Here is a 19,955-nt window from a genome sequence, read left to right on the forward strand (position 1 = left end):
TTAGTGTCTTACTTTTACATTAAAATGTAGTATTTATAGTGAAACGTGAGGACTACCACAAGAAGACTCAAAACAAATACATTCTGCGACCTTAGCCTCTTAACCCAGTGAAAACACAACGTGTGTCTCCTTCTGCCTCTGTGTAGTTCTTCCTCACACGCTGAATTGTGAAGGGCCAGATTAGATCACCAGGCTAAGATGGCTACAGGAGCTCCTTGTGACTAAACCAAGATAAAAACTGTGAATGGCAAGCCAAGATGAAGGGAACAGTTATTGCCATGAAAAACACTTATTCCCCAAGTTGTCTTCGGAAAGACTTGAGGATCCCCTCAGAGGCTAGCATCCCATCAGAGGGAATCCCCTCTACTCCAGTCACGCCTCTGGTGTGAGGGCTATGATCACATTGTCCGGGGTACTCTGCAGACATATTAGCTAGAAACCCTGGCTCTGCTTGGGGACATACACTTCCCGGAGAGATGACTGAAGTGGGAGACAGGACTTGGTTTCTGTGCCTTCACATCCCCAGCCCCTTTGCTGCTCAGTCTTGATTCAGACTTGGCTCTGCATCGACATGGTGATCATTTGAAAAATGTTTTGTTTGAAGACTGTGAAGGCTTAACTTGACCACGGCCAGCTGGAGTGGGTCTGAGTTTCTTACGCATGCCTTCCCTTCAACTCAAGCACTGAAAGTCCTTCATCCCTGTAAACGAGGCCAAGAAGTTTGCGCAAGATGAGGACATGACCCTTTACTCAGCAGCCCCTGAGTGGAGCTGCACACTTTTTAATCCACCTAGTAGAAGACAAGAATGCTTGTGCATAAGAAGTGTGTTTGAAACTCTGCCCATGACTAATGGACAATCACCAAATCTTGGACCATTCCCATAAAAGAATCAAAGCTGGCAGCCTTTTGCTGAAGTGAGCAGCTGCTCTCCTTTGGTTGGCCTCATTTCTACTGTTACCATGCCTCATGTTCCTATTCTCTGCTATCGATGATAGAAATCAGGGAAAAGCAGAAAAATGTATTCACTATTCAACATTACAATGGTAATAATCACCATTTATATTGTACTAAGAATTTCATGACTGTACCTCAGTTGCGTTTCATTCAAGCTAACACTTGCACATGGGTTTAAAAACATCCAGTAAGGTTACAAAGCTACGAAAATGATAATTTTCTGTTTCAATGAGCCTTCTACATTTGACACTTTTGAGTATTCTGATACTTGTAACTTTCTAGATTTATAAATTGCATCACAAGGATATCTTCCAGTTCATTAAAAATTAGAAACATCTTGACCTTTCTGTCTTTTGAGGCTTACTCTGCAGAGCCTGAGGTTCTTTTTGGTTTTGGAGCTTGGTTGTCATTATGGATTCTTCCTCAACAGCAAGCGAACTTCTTGCCTCCCTGCTATGTTTCCTGTGCCTCAAGTCTCCTTTTCTAGCTTTTCTCTTCCGTAATGATGGCATGGATTAGTAACTTTCTAAGAAAGAACATGTGAGATAAATCTTCAGAAGGCCTAATATATGCCTGTATTTTAAGTCATGACTATAAATATTTTTAAGTTTTTGTTACTATTATTATTATTTTGTTGTTGTTGGGGTATGGGAGGCACACATGCCGTGGCTTGCAATCGAAGACTAGAGGATGGCTTTGTGGGTTCAGTTCTCTCCTTACAACTGAATGTAGGTTCGAAGGATCCAGGTTGCCGGGCTTTCAGGGCAAATACTTTTGCCTGATGAGCTATTTTGCTTGCCCTAAAACTACATTTTTTTTCCCTGTAGGATTTTGAATGCGTAGCATTGATGTTGACAAATGAACACAATTTCATCTTTAGGTCATGACCAATTTTTTTCTCTTTCCTGGAAGTTTTAAGATATTTTCTTTCTCCAAGGTTCTGAGCTTTCACAACAGTGTGTATTAGGTCTTGTCTTAATTACTTTCCTTTTGCTGTGATAAAACATCATGACCAAGGCAACTTATAAAAGAAAACATTTAATTGGGCTTATGGTTTCAGAGGGTCAGAGTTTATGATGGTGGAGTAAAGGCCTGGTGGCAGGAACAGCTGAAAGCTCTTATGTCAGAACCACAAACACAAGGCAGGGGGGCACACTGGGAATGGTGCAAGTCTTTTGAAGCCCCAAAGCCTGGCTGCAGTGACACACCTCCTCTGACAAGGCCACACCTCCTAATCCTTCCCAAACAGTTCTATCAGCTAGAGCATTCAGACATATGACACTCTTCCAAACAGCACAACTCTACAGATCTGTTTTGCATGCACTTTCAAACTTTATTCACAGTTCCATGCTATCCCCTATGCTTTCTCTGCTCGTGTTTTTGGATTCCTGTTTCCTGAATACTTACTGAGCTGCTGATAATTTTTTTCTCTTGCTTTTCTTATGTTTGTGTTTGGTAAGTTTTCTTGACTTCTCAGCCTCAGTGCAGGCGTACTTTACTGGTAGCATAGGGTTAGTCTACCAAGTCCCATGAGCACATTTGTTTGCTGAGTGGACTGCCTTTCCCCTGTGTTCAGTGTCAACTGGAATAGATCTTATAAATAACTATGAGGTAATTATTTATAATATCAATAATTAACAATCCACCAATTTATTAATACTTTATAAATTATTAACAATGATTATTAAATACTTATTAATAATAAAATTATTAACAACAGCCCTTTGGAAGCATTCCTCCTGAATTATTTGGTTTCACCTAGCTTTTAGAAACATTTGTGTTGAATTTTTTTACTCAAGGATGGAGGACAGACAGGGAGATATTTGTACACGGTAAGTTTGAACTTTAGCAAAGGGTTATCTAATGCCATCTGCTGGGGAGATTTCTTCAGCACATTTGTGTCTTCTCATGGTTGGTGATAATTCCAGTAATGAAGTATCTATCCAAGCTGGGAGGTATACACATTACTGCTCTTTGTGAAGGGTCAAGTGGGGACAATAACTTGCAAGTCTTAACATTAAACTCAGCACGTATACATTGACTTCACTGTGGTGTCACGGTTCCATGGCATCGATCTGAGGGATCCTTGGTACTTCTCAGTTCAGTTGTTTGGCTGTGGGTGGACTGTTGAGCCAACTACCACGTGACCAACGGCGTTCCACATTCCACACTGCTGTCCCCATCCTCCCTTACCCCTTCATACTTATGAATTGATTTGGTTAAGTTCCTCTAAAGTAGTTTTGGTAAACTTTTGGTGGGAAAATTAGATGAATACATTCAATATGCCACTTTTACCCCTAATATAGATAAGGTTTAAATGGAAAAATTATGGTAGCAAAAAGAAAATTAAAATCAAAAATTAAAAAAAATCTATCAGCCAAATGAATGAGTAAACATTTTCCTCCACTTTCAAATTAAAAATGAACCTAAAAACTCTTGGAATTTCATTAGAATTACATTTAAGACTCACCATCGGTTTGTGGGAGCTTTGAGGTTGGTACAGGGTTTAGTTTTCTCACACAAGAACGTGAATCATTCTTGTCTATGTCTTCATTTGGTCCCTGCTTTCTTAGGAAGATTGTATTTTATAATGATGGCATTTATGTAGTGTTATCTGTGATTCTTATTTCTCTGTGTCAAATGTCTTCAAACCTCTTCTTTATTTGTACCTCCTGAAGCCCGGCGTTCTAGAACAAGCAATGTTAGATGCCTTAGTGATGGATCGGGTGGATTTTGTGAAACTCTTGATAGAGAATGGAGTGAACCTCCACCGTTTCCTCACCATCCCCCGACTGGAAGATCTTTATAATACAGTGAGTATGGAACACTTCGTGCCATCTTGTTCAAGATTTGTGTACTAGGTATCTTAGCGCTTGTCTGTCTCCTTGAGTGCTCATGTCCCAACATAGTTTTCAGAATGCAGACTTACTTCCCAACTTAAGTCACACCCTTACCATGGAATCATTTTATCACAAGACAGAGACTACAGTGTGAATAAGAACAAATTGTTTTTTGTTCAATTATTTGGAGAATCTTGACCTAAAGTCACTATTAATATGCTGCTCATGGGTCAGTGAGGTGGCTTACTGGGTAAAGGCACTTGCGTCCAAGGCTGATGACCAAGTTTGACCCTTGAAACCTGCTTATCTGTTGGGAAAATGTCCATCGCTCGTGCCAGGCATGTTCCTGTATTGTCTCTCCTGCTTCTGTCAGTACCTCCCTCCCTTCTTCATTGTTCCAGGTACCTAGCAGTGATCTCTTTCTAGAATTTGCACAACTTTCAGCTTCTTTTCAGCATGCACATCTTCACACTGTTGGCCACTGCTCTTCATTTTCTGTTACTGTGAATGTTCCCTCGAATCCCTCAGGAAACTGAACATCGTGAGGGTTTGACAAGGTACCAATTGATAGAATGTACTTGTGTACCGAGAGATGTTGTTATCTGATAGAGTTTGTATACAGTAAAGAATGGTCATAAATGTTCAAGATTTAACTTCTTACCACATAAAACGAATGCCCTTACTATCTCTCTCCCTATACATACTTTGAATAAACATGACTTCTTTTGGGAAACTCCCTCTTTAGGATGAAGTAGCTTAAGTTTCATTACCAAAGATGTTGAGGAAGGTTTCAGTGTTCTGGGTTGCCCATATAATTTGAACTACCTATACAGTTTTGAAACAAGGCTCCTCCAGCATATGACAGTCTAATGGAGTTCTTCTTTTTCTTCTTTTTCAATCACAGAAACAAGGACCAACTAATATGTTTTTGCGTCATCTTGTCCAAGATGTCAAACAGGTAACTTAAGTATGAAAGTCAAAAATACTCTTTGCCTAATACCTTAGATTTGAGATAGTTGAATGAAAATTTATAAAATGTGGGTTTGGATTTTGTTGAAAACTAACTTACTCTTTAATCACCAAATTTTACTCTTTTAGGGTTTCTCACGATTTCTGTTTTTAGTTCATTCCATCAACTAAGTGACAATAGTAATGAGAAACATGTATCCGAAGAAGCGGTTCAGTGACACAATGCTTTACGTAAAACTTTGAGTCCAGTTGTCATCACAAATAAACAAAAACAAAACAAACAGGCCAGATCTGGGGGTTCGCGCTTGTAATTCTAACACTCAGGAGCTTGAGGCATGAGGATCCAGGTTTTAAGGGCAGCCTGGGCTACATATTAGACCCTGTCTCAAAAGTCAACCAAAATAAATGAAGAAACATAAGCAATGGGCCAGGACCCCAATAGATTATATCTATCACACAGCCAATGAGAACAGTAGCTGCAAGGCTTTTTGGGAATGTCTAGTGTGTGATTTCTGATATTCTCTGTTATCCTTGTTTTGAGCACCAGTGTCATCTTAGGGATGCGGACAGTACCTCTGTGTGTCTGAGCCCTGTTGCAGGGAGTCAGAATGGTCCAACATCCTTGCTCGTGTTTTTCTCAGTGTTCTCATTGAATGCTGAGTAACATGCAACTTGAAAATTTAAAGGTCCTTCATTTGCTGTGGCAAAAAGCTACCCGCTGGACATTTTAAGAGCTCTCTCATTTTTTGAGCTTGGTATCTCGTTGGATAGTGTGTGGACTTTCTGCTTCTGTTGACTTACTTGGAGAGTCAGATGAAAGAGGGATATTTACTTGGCAAACTTACAGTAAGCAAAATTGTCTGTGCTGATATAAATTTAAGTGACACTGACTCGAGCTATAGCAAAAGGACTGGCCCGAATTCTTTTCTGAAACTCTGTCACAGTATGCTGAAGAGAAGGAACTGATAAGTTAAATGTGTTGCCTTCTGAAAGCCTGGAAAAAGGGATAGAGGAGAAAAAAAAAACCCTTGTAAATCCTCGTTCTTCGTTGTAGCACACCCTTCTCTCGAGCTACAGAATAACACTCATTGACATTGGGCTGGTAATAGAGTACCTCATTGGTGGAGCCTACCGAAGCAGCTACACCAGGAAAAACTTTCGCATTCTCTACAACAACCTCTACAGAAAAAACAAGGTAAAATCATTGAAAAGTACCCCAGTGTGTGGAAGGGGGAATTGCGAAGTGTGGTTTTAGGAAAATGGCTGAAGGAGTCCCAAGTGGCTTCTGTGATGGTCCTCCCATCTGAGGGCACATGTCGCCTACTGTCTGTACAGTGCTCTGCAAAAGGGTTTGTGAGCTGGCATGAGATGAACACAAAGAAACCTTTTAGAAGAAACAGATTGATGGGTGAAATTACCCACAATACGAAGCGGGATGCTGTGCTGTATTGACATGGAAGCCGTGTGTGATGAATCTGGTTTGAGAGCACCTGCGATTTCTTTTCTTCCTTTTGAAAACAAAGAGATCAAAGGTCAAACTCTTGATAGATTTGTTTCTATAGACTAACAATGGCCTCTATAGTCCGGAGACTGCGTATTGGGCTAAGCGTGTAAGGATTATGTTGGAGGATAAAAAAAGAGTGTGAACTTACAAAAGGGAAAGGTTTTGCAGATGAGAGTGTATTTTCTGTCATAGTTTTGGAAGACCAAGATGATAAAGAGAGAGTTGCCATCACAGATCAGTAGTCAGAGGAGCCTAGTTCTTTTTAGAGATACAAACACCAGACAAGGAGCACTGGACACTGATGTAGAGAGAAAAATGAAAACAGAGAAGGGTGGTGCTCAGAACTCAGGGTGGGGTTCTGCAGCGACACAGAGACCTTGTCGTGGGTGGGCAGGTATGAGATTGGAATGTGGCTTGGGAGGAGGTTCCATAAAGAAAGCAGGCTATGCAGCTGCTTGGGACCTTTATAAAGAATTGTGAGAAGTGCTATCCCATCTTAAGTTTAGGAAATGAACTAAACAAACCCCACAAGACCATGCAAAATATGGGAAACCACATCTCACCTAGGAAGTAACCTCTAATGAGGTTTCTGAGGCCTAAAGACACTCAGGATCAGCTCCTGCCTGTGAAAGGAGCGGCAGTACTGAGTGGCAGTGAGGACAGGACTGCGTGTGGCCTTGGGGAAGCTGGTTTGCTCTTTGGTAGGAGGCTCCATTCCTGCTCGTTCTGGAAACAGGCCGTTCATATGACCCATCCATTTCACCAGTGGCTTTGTCCTGAGTGTAGGTGACGGTGTTTCAGAGCAGACCGCAGTCGGACCACAGTGCTGACACGGATGGAGTGTGGAGTCAGAGTGGCTTGACATCAAATCCTATTTGTCTCTTTACTTGGTTTACAAAACGTAATCTGTTCAAGCCAGGCGATGGTGACGCAAGCCTTTAATCCCAGCCCTGGCGAGGCAGAGGCAGGTGGATCTCTGTGAGTTCGAGGTCAGCCTGGTCTACAAGAGCTAGTTCCAGGGCACCTAGGGTGCTCACACAGAGAAACCCTGTCTTGAAAAACAAACAAATAAACAAACAAAACCCAAAGAAACAAACCGTGATTTGTCTGTTTCCACTCTCCCATTTTTAAATGGGCATACTAATGTCCTATTCGCAAACTTGTGAGAATACCCAAAACCCTCCATGTTCTCATTACAAAGCAAACTTTTAGTGACTTAATTGTTATTCCTTGTGATTGTCACCATGTTGATATTATTAATTCTGTTACAATAATGATGAGACTAACATGGGCATTGGCACCGGAAAGTCTTGACGTCATTCTTCCTGTGTTGATGTTTTACCCATAGCACACAAACTGAAGGAGAGTAGAGCTTTCCAAAACCTGGGGTTTGTACCCTAGGCTCTCACGGTGCAGACTCCTGCTCCTCCTAGCTGACACTTCATTTGTTGCCCATGCAGTGGAAACCTTCCAGAACTTTCTAACTTCACCTTCGCCTTAGAGCTCTCTGTGAATGGAAACTTTCTCTTACCAAAACTGTAAAGTTTGATTGCCTGCTTTGAGCTTGTTCCGCGGCTAATTGATTTTAAAGGAATTTCCGCATAGGAAAGGAACTCAGGGGCAGAATAGGAGACAAAGGAGTGTGCTCTCTAACAGGTCGGGAAATAGTAGTTAATGCTCAACAGACAGAGACGGGGAGGCTACTGAGTGAGGAATCTCCAGACACGTTAGTTACTAATCCTGGACCAGACAAAAGTGTTGGGTGTTTGAGAGGAAACCTATCTAGCGTCATCATTGTCTGGAAAGATCATGTTTTCACTACTATAATCTTTTTTTTTTTGATCTCTCCTTTTTGGTTTTCTTTAAAAAACAAAATAACAACATATAGCAGAGTGTGAGCAGCTTGTCTCAGAGCCTTTCCCAGCATTCTCTCCACCAGAGACATTCCTTGGGAAGCAGAAGTGACTCTTCGGAAAGCACCTCGCATTCCCAGTTTTTTAGGACTGCCCAGCCCTACAAATCCAAGGTACACTGCTTTGTTTGTAGAGTTGAACATAAAGTTGCTGTTGCAGACTGAGATGGCCCCTTCCTTTGACACTGGAGAAAGGGAGGGGCTAATGAAGAATCACCGCCCTGTACCATAAACAGACGGTGTAATTCACAAGTGTCACCGTGGTCACAGATGTCCTTCAACAACACGGAGTGCTGACAACCCAGTGATTGTCTGAGCTTGCCCCTCAGGCTCTCTTCCTTGTTCCCACTTCTGCCTTGTACAGTTGGTGACTCAGGCAGGCTGTGTATGCCATGGTATTAAACATTCATAGTTATTAGCCTCACACTATGAACTTAACTTTCTTGCTCAAGCCTGGTTGGATATGAGGACCATCCCCTTTATAACTCTCAGTTTTGGGGAAATGGTCCTTTTGTATCTTCTTTTCCCTAACCAAGTCTTTCTTGAAGTTAGTTGGATTCTAATTTTGCAATATAGCAAAGGTCATGACTGTGTGGTCTTTAGCCCTTCTCTGGGGCAGAAAGCTTTTGCCTAAGTATTTCTGTGGAAATCATATACTAATCATATACATAATAGTGTTTGCTATGATGCTTCAAATTACAAGTGCTTATTTTAAAACCTTTATTAGTCTCCAAGCATTTTGATGAGCACTTGTTTGGACTGGGGAGGTGAGCAGGTAGAGGTAGATAAAAGAGTGACAGAGAAATGGTTCCACTTTTTTTAAGGTGCCAACTATTATACTGGACACTGAATCAGAGACAGGAAGCCATACAAAGGGACACAGGGAGTTTGAGTGGCATGCTAGTTGAGCACAGGGTCAGTTTGCCAGGGGGATAATGCTCATTGTTACCAGAATAAAATAAAGCAAAGAAACCCTTTTGAAAGTATGCAGGCAACACTAGTGATGCTCTTCAAAGGAACAATGACAAATCAAGTCATTAAGGTAAAAGTAGAGAATATTTAAAATAAAAGTCTTACTTACCCAAATAAATTAAAGTGCAAATTGTGCTTGCTGGTTTATCTTAGCGATATTCCACATGCTCTTGAGACAAGGACTCACCAATGAGTTGGGACTGTTTTTAAGCTTACTCCTCATGGCCTTTTAAGTCCTGTGTTGTAGCTCAATAAAACATGCTTTAAAAAAAATAGTTCTAAGAATTGAACTCAGGGTTTTGTGCATATCAGTTGGCCACTCTACCACAGAGCTACAGCCCCAGCTGATTGCTTTTGCATGCCTTATACAGCCGGCACAACGTCAGTTTTACTGGAGAATTTGTACTAACAGTTCCACTACGGTGGATATCTGGGCTTTTTGTTTGTTTGGCTTTTTTTCTTCAGTGCCAGAATCTAGCATAGGTAGTAATTATCCTAAAAAGTATCCCCGGGAGGAAATGAGGGGAATGGAGAAACATGTATAGCTCAATAAAAACAATTTTAAAAAGTATCCCTAGGATACTTGCTGTGTTATATTTAGCAAACTAATATGCACTGGAATATTCAAAACTTTGTTCTCCTTTGCTATAGGACAAGCCTGGAGACTCTCATAAATCAAAGAAGTCAAAGGACATTCACAGCCTGTCGGAGGAGCCCGAGCCAGCTGGCTTTGTCTACCCATACAATGAGCTGCTGGTGTGGGCTGTGCTCATGAAGAGGCAGAAGATGGCCATGTTCTTCTGGCAGCACGGAGAGGAGACCACAGTCAAGGCAGTCATTGCTAGCATTCTCTATAGAGCCATGGCCCGGGAAGCAAAGGAGAGCAACATGGTGGATGATACCTCGGAGGAGCTGGAAAATTACTCAGAGTAGGTCTTCCCTCTTCACTGCACACCAAGCAGCAACACTTTATAGAAAGTGTAAACACTGCTTTCTCCTTCACTTTGCCATAGAATAAATAGATTTGCTTAGAATTGTATACTTTAGTCAAGCATCCCCCAAGGAACAGAACCAGGGAATCTATGGTAGGATCCTCAGTTTAAGGCCTTCAAACCGGGGGAGGCTGTTGCTGTTATAACTGTGGAATCTTCAGACTGCAGAACCTGGACTGCTGATGTCTAGGGCGCATGACAGGTGTCTCACCTCTCAGGGGCAGAGTCCAATTTACTTCCTGTACTGAACCTTTGTGGGTTCCTGGAGGACCGGGTGGTGGCCATCCAACTAGAAAAGGGATCTTCGTGTAGCCCACAAAGACTCCCTGAAAACACGATCGCAGATACAGTGTGATACTGATTTCTAGGTATTCCTTGATCCTGCTCACCCAGCAGCCAATGCTGACTATCACACTCTACACTTCTTGCACTCTTGTAGTAAAGGGTTCCTGAAGATTTGCAGGAACTCTGTGCAATGAAGGAGAGAGGTAACCTTCCAGTGAGGAGCACTGAGTCCCAGGGGCAACTCTTTTCACATTGTGTAGGTCAGACGACTCGATTTTAGCCTTTAGTTCCTTAAGGAGAGTTAATGATTTTTGAAACAAATCATGTAGAAAGCCCTTTGGAGCTCCAAAGTCTTCGATGTTGTTAACTTGGCTGCTTACCTTAGGTGTCCTTCAGGCTGGGGAAACGAATACACGCATTGTAGTAAACAATCAGAAGGCAATTGGTGGGAATGAGAAAGAGGAGAATTGCTTCCTTTAATTGGATTACTGAAGTCCTTGGGTGGAGGGAAGCTCAGGGAATGATGGAAGTTAATCTATAGCTTGATTGACAGACCTAGAGAATTTCTGGAAAAGAAAGCCTCCTGGAATTTCCTGAGAGTTTCTGGGTCTAGATTCTTAAGTACTTAAGGATTTTATAAAAATAATAGTAATAGAAATAGAAATATGGTGCCACAATGTTTCTTGGACACAGTGTTTCCAGTCAGAAATTCTCTCTGAAGTCATATCATGTAGATTCACCCACTCCAGGATGAATATAGGACATACACAGCATGGAATGGCTTCCGACACAAACATTAAATTCTACTTTGGGCTACCAGGAAAATAGGACACACTGTCTACCTTCCGTACCAGAGACAGATCTGCTTCTGTGAGCAGCTGTGGTAACTTCTGACAGCTGAGATGAATTGGCTGTTTTTTTTTTTTTTTACATAGCCTTATTTTGTTTTGATCACACAGCCCAATTAACTGGTGTGTTCTGTGTGGCGTGGTCCATCTTTGAAGACATTTCTGGGGCTCTGACCGGCCTTTTGTGTTCTCTGTTCACCACTGTGTCTTCAGGCAGTTTGGCCAGCTTGCCCTGGATGTGTTAGAGAAGGCCTTCAAGCAGAACGAGCCAATGGCCATGAAACTGTTGACCTACGAACTCAAGAACTGGAGCAATTTCACCTGCTTGAAGCTGGCAGTGTCTGGGGGACTACGCCCCTTTGTGTCCCATTCATGCACCCAAATGCTGCTGACAGACATGTGGATGGGACGTCTGAAAATGAGGAAAAATTCCTGGCTGAAGGTACGTTCTTTTCCTGTACGCCATATCATCACTGGAGTGAGAAGGTCAGTGCTCCTCAGTTCCGCATGGGTTGGTCCTCGGGCAAACAACACCTCCCTGCAGGTGCACGGATCATCTCATCCCTTAGGGATCTCTAAACGACTTTCCCACAGGGACTTTTCAAAACTTGATGATTGTCCTGCCCTGCCACCACAGAGCCATTCTCCTGTGAAGGCGATCAGAGTCCCAAGCAAAGAAAAGCGACACTTCTCTGTGCCAAATGACAGTGTCTGAGCATTCCACAGGGGTTGGGTGCATAGCTCACGTATAGAATGCTTGAACAGCATCCACAAGCCCTGGGTTTGGTCCCCAGTGCCACAAAATTAATAAATATGAATAGATAAGAAACTAGATAGAATTAGCATTTTTTTTTTTACTGCATTCCTCCTCCAGTGTGTTGCTTCAGGGACTCCGTGGTTGTTTAATAAGGCTCTCCTCTAGCAAGGGCTCACGCCATTCGCCACATCTAAATTAGCCTCTCCAGGTATCTAAAATCAAGGGCACCTAAATTCAATGCCCAAGATTTACGTTTACTGTGGAGCCTAAGCCTAAAGCTTTCCATTTTGTTAACCTCAAAGTGCATGTATTGATGAAGTCAATAGAAGGGGTTGTAGCTCAATGTTAAGAGCTACACAAGACTGTATTTGGCATTTTAATTGTGTTCTTCTCACAATTATCAAATACATAGTATATCTTAAAAAGAATGGCTTTGATAAAAATATAAACATTTTTTAGTAGAAAAACTACAGAAATCTCAAAAAAATAATTATTGCATAAGATAGGAGAGGCTGTGTGTGTTTTAATTTCTGCCAATGCGATTAGAGAAATAAAATACCAGAGAAAAAGCCATCATTTCCCAAAGCTCTTTTTGATCCACTTTGACTTCAGAGGTGAAAGTGACGAAACAGAGATGGGATGGGTCTGCCTCCACTTACCCAGCTCTCTGGAAGCAGCAGCTTGTAAATTCCTGGTCATAAGAAGGCTGCAGCTAGGAGCCTGAGGTAGCACACACATTAACTTCCAGAAATGCGGACCCTGGGAACTTAGTGGAGTTTTGTCTTTTAAATACTTCATAATGTGAGAGGGGCGTGTGTGTGTGTGTGTGAGAGAGAGAGACAGAAAGACAGAGACAAAGAGACAGAGACAGAGAGACAGGGACAGAGGCAGAGAAACAGAGATTGGTTCAAGCAAGGCAAGTTTCAATGTTTCCCGCCAAACATGCATGCATTGGTTACTAGGCTAAGGCTGCTGGCTGTATGAAGTCTCAAGCTCCACCAACCGTTATTCTCAGGCACCAACAGTCCAGTTATCCACGCCGACCTGTGAGCTTCTGAAGCACATTTGCAAACAGTTTTGTAATCCATACTCCCAAGTAACAAGATTGCAGGAGCACCATGGAGAGCTATGGAATACTGATTTAAATCATGTAGTACGTCAGGCTCCAATCTCTTCTTGGGAGTAGGTTGTCTGCAGTTCTGGGCGGTGGAATGCTGTTTCTCCAGGGCAGTGGGATCGGAGGTCTTCCTGGAAGTAGAATTAACACGATGCTTTCATTGTGCACCTGGCTATGGAGTTTTTACACTCAGAGGAGCAACATATTTGGGACAGAAATGACCATTGTGTTAGAACTAAAGCCTAGAGAATCTTCACAGACCACAGCTTACAACAGCTCAGAAGGTCATTTTGGCATGGGGAAGAAAGCAAGGTTGGCAAGCCTTTGGCTTCACCTACTAAACCAGTAAGGCAGGCTGGCAGGTGAATTTAACTTTTGGTCAGGGAACTCCTGGATACTGAGATATAATGCTAGTTGAAAGAAAGACAGAACATCCACCAAGTTAGATTTCACAAAATGTAGTCAGTATTTTAAACTGTTTATCTTGAAAGGCTGTAAAAATTGAACACAAAAATTCCTTTCAAAAGACTGTTAATGTGCAAAATGTGGTGGCCCAGTGAAGAATGCTTGAGCTGTTCCCTAGGTCTTCCTGGCAGATGACAGTTTATACACGATGGGAAGTGGATCTTCTATATTCTAAAAGTCTATGATATAAAAGCTAATATGTTTGTTTACATGGTAATTTCTATTTCTATTGGAGTCACCACAAAATAATACTTTATATATATATTTAATGTTTTAAAAAAAGAAAATAATTTTTTTTCATTATATATACCAATTCAAGTTCCCACTCCTTCCCCTCCTCCCATTTCCTCCACACACCCTCCCATCCCACCCCATCCAATCCTCAGAGAAGGTAAGGCACATTGCCTTGTGGAAGGTCAATATCTAGCCTACTATATCTAGGCTGATCAAGGTATACATCCAAAGAGAACATGTTCCCAAAAAGTCAGTACAGGCAGTAGGGATAAATCCTGGTGCCACTGCCAGTGGCCCCTGTCTGCCCCAGCCATGTAATTGTTAGCTACATTCAGGGGGACTAGTTTGGCCCTATGCTTGTTCCTTCCCAGTCCAGCTGGTGTTGGTGAGCTCCCATTAGCTCAGGTAGACTGTTTCAGTGGGTGAACCCATCATGGCCTTGACCTCTTTGTTCACATTCTCATTCCTCCCACTCTTCAACTGGACATTGGTCCAGTGCTCCAATGTGGGTCTCTGCCTCTGTTTCCATCAATTGCTGGATAAAGGTTCTATGGTGATATTTAAGATATTCATCAGTCTGACTACAGGGAAAGTCAATTTCTACCTTCCTGCTTAGGCACAGGTATCCCGCGGAAACAAGCGTGATATATGTACTTTTAAACTTTTTTTTTCAAGACAGAGTTTCTCTGTATAGCTTTGGAACCTGTCCTGGAATTTATTCTGTAGACCAGACTGGCCTGAACCTCACAGAGATCTGCCTGTCTCTGCCTCTGGAGTGCTGGGAAGAAAGGCATATAGCACCAACGCCCAGCTGTATTTTTAAACTTTTAAGTTGGGCCTGGAGAGATTGTACAGTGGTTAAGAGCACTAGCTGCCCCTTCTAGAAGACACAAATTTGATTTTCAGCACTGACATGGCTGCACATATGCAGTCTATAGCTCCGGTTCCAAGGGGTCTGACACTTTCTTTTGGCCTCTGCGGGCATTGCATGTGCTGTTCACCAAATTGTGCATAGATACATATGGAGGCAAACACCCATACACATAAAAAATTTTAAAAATCTTTTAAGTATATATATATACATATTTACAATTTTTAATTTTACTCTTTCTAAAAATTATATTTAATGTTTTACATGTTTTTTTTAAAAATAGATTCATTTATTTTTACTTATATGTGTGAGAGTTTGCATTCACACATGTATGTGTACCACATGCGTGCTTGGTGCCAACAGAGGCCAGAAGAAAGGCATCAGATCTTCTGGAACTGGAGTTCTGTTATCAACTGTTATGAACTGACATGTAGGTGCTGGGAACTGAACTGAGGTCCTGTGCAAGAGCAACCAGGGCTTTGGACCATGGAGACATCTTTCCAGCCCTTACATTTTCCTCTTTAATGTTAACATTGAATTCCACCATTAGGTTTTTCTATATTATCTGTCCGCATAGAGCTGGACCTTGTTACTTGGTGAGTCTTATTTATTTATTTATTGCCTTTGCAATCATCTGTGCACCAACTCCTCTCTGTCCACCTTTGCACAGAGCTGAGGGACACATCTGTAGACCTGAAATAGATGTAGACTCTATAACTATATGTAGACTCGGGATAGAAACTGAGCCGGGAGTGGACGGAATATCTATACACACGCATTCTTACATCTGTTGCTCAGACAGTGCACGTGTCCTGTGTCCTCTGCTCACCCTTCATCTCGTTTCCTTTGCAGATCATCATCAGTATCCTTTTACCACCCATGATTTTGACATTGGAATTTAAAAGCAAAGCTGAGATGTCACATGTCCCACAATCCCAGGATTTCCAGTTTACGTGGAATAACAGCGACCAGGATCTCAGTACCACCAAAGAAAATGCTTGTGCGGTGAGTACACTTCCATAGTAAATTGGGTTTCCATGGTGTAACTGTGCACAAAGGTGCACAAGCATGGAGCTTATCTGTAACAGGCATCTGTTCAACAGAACGTTCGCCTTGTTACTGTTAACAGGGTATTTATTAACCCCAGCCCTGGTACACACCTCTCTGTGTGTAGCTACATTTCCCAGAATGGCTTTGAGTTTCTGGCCAGTGTTTCCATCCAGTGAAGTTACATATTACCCTGAGGCTACGCATTACTCTAAAAGCCCAGGACTGATTCATCAATCAGGCATTTAATTCTCCCCGTGTAATCCCCATCTCGTTATATACGAGTTAGGTAGAGCATGTAAGCAAAGTATCCCATTTCTGCTCCAAAGACAAAGTCATTGTGTCCAACAGCTGTCTCAGCATTGCTCTGAGAGGGGCAGAACGGATCGGCTTACCACTTAAGGGCTCCATCAACACCGCCACACACTATGGTTCTCATCTGTAAAGAGACATTTAGAATCTGTGTTGATGGGCCTGAGAGAGTGGGTAAGGGTACTTGCTGCCAAGCCTGGCATCCTGAGTTCAAGCCCTGACCTCACACAGAGGAAGGCAAGGACTGACTCCGAGAGGTTGCCCTCTGACCTCCACACACACGCTGTAACACGCGTGTACCTCCCAAACAAATGGGACAAGATTTTTGTTGATCCTCTCATGTCTCATCCTTCTCATCTAGTGGCTGTGAGTAGTTTCGCTTGGGTTCTGGATGTGGACAGTCCCTTTTCCAGCAGCTGACTGTCACAGCCCGGGGTCCAGGATGCTGGGATTGCTCTCTCTGCTCCCACTCTGACCATGACTCATAAAGCTGCCCTTTGCCCCAAGGTGCGATAAATATCTTCAGTGTAAGGTAAACACATACACTGAATGAAGTGCCTTTAATATCTTGTCTGATGTGCTTCGGCATATAATGACGTATTTATTTAAATATTATTTATTCTCCAAGTACTAAATATGAAGGTTAACTCTGATCAGTGTTTTTTGGCTAACAGTTGTTGGTGCCTGGTTGAGCATCTGCATTCTGATACCCTGGAGATATGCCTCTTCCCTGCCATTAAGGACTTTAATTATTGCTCTTTTTTAGGTGTGTGTATATCCCCCTTTCTCCTTCCCTTCCTTCCTAGTTCCATCTTGAATACAGGAAGCCAAGTACCTTCTACTGTCTGTAGAACACACAAGGAATCTCTTAAAAGCCTGGGCTAGTCACATGGTTACATTTTTGTTGGTCCCAGGTTCAAACCTAGCAAAGGGAAGAAGTTCACTGATGTCCCCACCCCTGGAGATGTCACACAGGTCTGGTGCAGAGGTGCTCTACTTGGGTGTATGCCTGTTTGATTGTGCACTCCAAGTTTAGTTTGCTAGTTGAGGCTGAACAAGGCAGAGAGTTGTATAAGCACCACCTACTTAGAATGTACACACAGCTCTCACAGGGCATAGGTGATAGTTTGTCAGTAGTATGGCAATCCCACTTTTGGCTCTCACGGATTTGGTAGAATGATGGAGTCATCACACTTGAAAGGTTTTGGAGAACTGGTGTATTTCTAGTGAAACTGTTCTCAAAGGGAACACAGTTCCTTCACAGAATTGCAGATAAATATGTGCTCTTAAAATTTAAATATATACTATATACATAAGCATGTGTGTGTGTGTGTGTGTGTGTGTGTGTGTGTGTAGTAAGTTCTTGAGATCCCCTGACAAGTGTCCTGCTATAGCAGTTGTCGCCATAGGTGGTTTAGATGTGGCCATATCAATTGATTAATTCAGTGAACATTTAAGTTAAAGCAGATAAGGTCTCCACCATGATGAGCTTAGTATCAGAAAAATATCGATGAAACCTTAGCATTCTTCAATTTGAGACACTCAGTGAAAGGACTTTTGAAGTGCATTCTATCATGACTGGTTTGTGATCATAAAAAGTGGGTTTTGTTTTTACTCTTTGTGTTCATCTTAAGCAAAAATTACTAACTACACTTGTCTAGCAATTTTTGCTTGCTGGTGGAGGCTGCTTGTTCATTTCCCAGCCTCCTAGACCTAAAATAATCACACAGAATCTATAGTAATTGCAATGGCCAATGACTCTAGCATATTCCTAGCTAGCTTTTACATCTTAAATTAACCCATTTCTATTATTTTATATTTTACCATGAGGCTCATGGTTTACCAGTAAGAGTCCCTGTGGGTGGCTCACATCTTTCTTCTCCAGGGACTGCATGGCGTCTCGCTCACTCTGCCTTCTTTCTCCCAGCATTCAGTTTAGTTTTCCTGCCTAGCTCTTTTCTGCCCTGTCATAGTTCCAAGCAGCTTCTTTATTCATTAGCCAATAAAAGCAACATATACTAAAGGACTTCCCACATCATTTGCTCTCTCTCACAATTTTGATTAATTTTTACCTGGCAGATTTGGTAGGCTATATATGAATTCATAATGAATAATATGTAAAAGTAATTGATTAACAGGGGAACATGGTTTACATTGTGTATTGTGGGAGAAAGATGGAGGCAGCAATCAAAACAGATGTGGTTTAATGTGTCTTGTGGTAGTAAGTTTACAAGCAGGGAAGGCCTTCTTGTTCCCAAGGGAGCTGGCGATAGATTATCAGATACTGCATTTGCTCTGTGAGGTTTTAGTAAAACTCCCCTCACAACTCACTATCTCTCTCTCCCTTTTGTGTGCATTTTGCCCTGTCTTGCTATATTTCCTAGAATGGAGTTTCTGGACTTAAGTGATATACCCCCCCCATCTCAGCTTCATGAATAACTAGAACTACAAGGGCACACTTCCATGCTAAGTCAGAATTCTTTTTGGAAGTTTCCACAGGCAAAATAATTTTGTTAAAAGAAATTTAAGTTTCTTGATTGCTAATCTCTTTAAGTATGGCCTCTGTGGCCTAAACTAGCCCAGGAATAAGCTATATAAAGATACTGGAATGGAAAACTCTGGATGGAAGAGGAATGACTATTTTTAGTAGGGCCAGTGGGGGAGGATTAGGGATGGACAACATCTTCATGAAACCATGGCTAGGTCCCAGTGGCAGGAAGTGCTGAGGCAGAGGGTAAGCATGGCAAGTGGGCAGTTTGGCTGGACTGGTGGCTGTGGAGAGTGCTGGACAAGCAGGGGGTGTTTGTAGGCACGGCTGATGGTGAGATTCTTGCGTGCTTCCGTAAGAGAGCATCATTCTGTTTCACTCAGCAGGGAAACAGTGAAGGTCAATGAGCAGAGTAGTGAGACAAGCTGCTACAGGAAAGTCACTGCCTTGACTGCACAGGATCATCTAACAAGAAGACAGACTAGAATCAAGGAGAACATAGACCAGCATGGCCATCAAGACCAGAAGGGACAAGGATGCCAGCCAGGATCCGTCACAAAAGATGCGGAAAGGAAAAGAGGGATTTTAAATAAATAGTTGAACAGGAGGCATGGGCAAGAGAGAAATAGAGGCAGCAAACCTGACTAAGAATTAATGGTTAGCTCAGAGATGACACTGCCCACCGTGGGCTGGGCCTCCTTATGTAGATTAGCAGTCAAGAAAGTGTCCTACAGATATTCCCACAGGCCAATTCTTCACTTGAGGGTTTCTTCTCTCAGATATGTCAGGTTGGTAGCTGAGATTAGCTGTCTCAGCAGGAAGTAAAGATGGCAGACTGTGGTGGTGCATGCCTTTAACCCTGACACTGGAGATGCAAAGGCATGGAGATCTCTGTGAGTTCCAGGACAGCTAGGGATATTTAGTACGACCATGTCTTCAAAAGCTTGAGGGTGAGAGGGGATATAATTATTGCTGTTTATTATTCTTAGTGGTGGCAGAAGATCTGGGAATTGAACCCAGGACCTTACACAAATAACACATGAGTTTTACCACTTTGTTACACCCTCTGGTCTATAGCATTATTGCTTATTTTTCAGAAAAACTATGATTTGGAAAGAGGCCCTGATGAGAAACTGGATGAAAATGTGCACTTCGACATCAGAAATGGGCCCCAGAGCCTCCCCTGGACAAGGAGAGTCTACGAGTTCTACAGCGCCCCCTTTGTGAAGTTTTGGTTTTACACGGTTCGTCTCATTACAGTAATGTTAATGACAATTAGTGGCTTACCATGGTGTTACTAACGGTGTGTCTCATTTGTTAACCTGAGATAAAAATGTAAGAATTTCATTAAAAAACAAACAAAAGAAATGGGGGATAGGAAAGTAGG

At 42.2% G+C, this 19,955-nt stretch overlaps 1 protein-coding gene across 1 annotated transcript in view; it reads left to right on the plus strand.

Moving 5' to 3' along the window:
- The window catches only part of Trpm6 (transient receptor potential cation channel subfamily M member 6), a 114,006-nt gene that overhangs the window by 21,119 nt on the left and 72,932 nt on the right, over window positions 1–19,955 (plus strand). Inside the window, exons 12-19 of the mRNA XM_005352237.2 lie at window positions 3,634–3,768; window positions 4,700–4,753; window positions 5,819–5,959; window positions 8,160–8,294; window positions 9,804–10,081; window positions 11,491–11,719; window positions 15,574–15,726; window positions 19,666–19,812. Of these exons, the coding sequence (XP_005352294.1) occupies window positions 3,634–3,768; window positions 4,700–4,753; window positions 5,819–5,959; window positions 8,160–8,294; window positions 9,804–10,081; window positions 11,491–11,719; window positions 15,574–15,726; window positions 19,666–19,812 (1,272 nt within the window). The remainder of the gene's footprint in view (window positions 1–3,633; window positions 3,769–4,699; window positions 4,754–5,818; window positions 5,960–8,159; window positions 8,295–9,803; window positions 10,082–11,490; window positions 11,720–15,573; window positions 15,727–19,665; window positions 19,813–19,955) is intronic.

Source organism: Microtus ochrogaster, chromosome 8 (genome assembly GCF_000317375.1).
Source record: "Microtus ochrogaster isolate Prairie Vole_2 chromosome 8, MicOch1.0, whole genome shotgun sequence".
Classification (NCBI taxonomy): Eukaryota; Metazoa; Chordata; class Mammalia; order Rodentia; family Cricetidae; genus Microtus; species Microtus ochrogaster.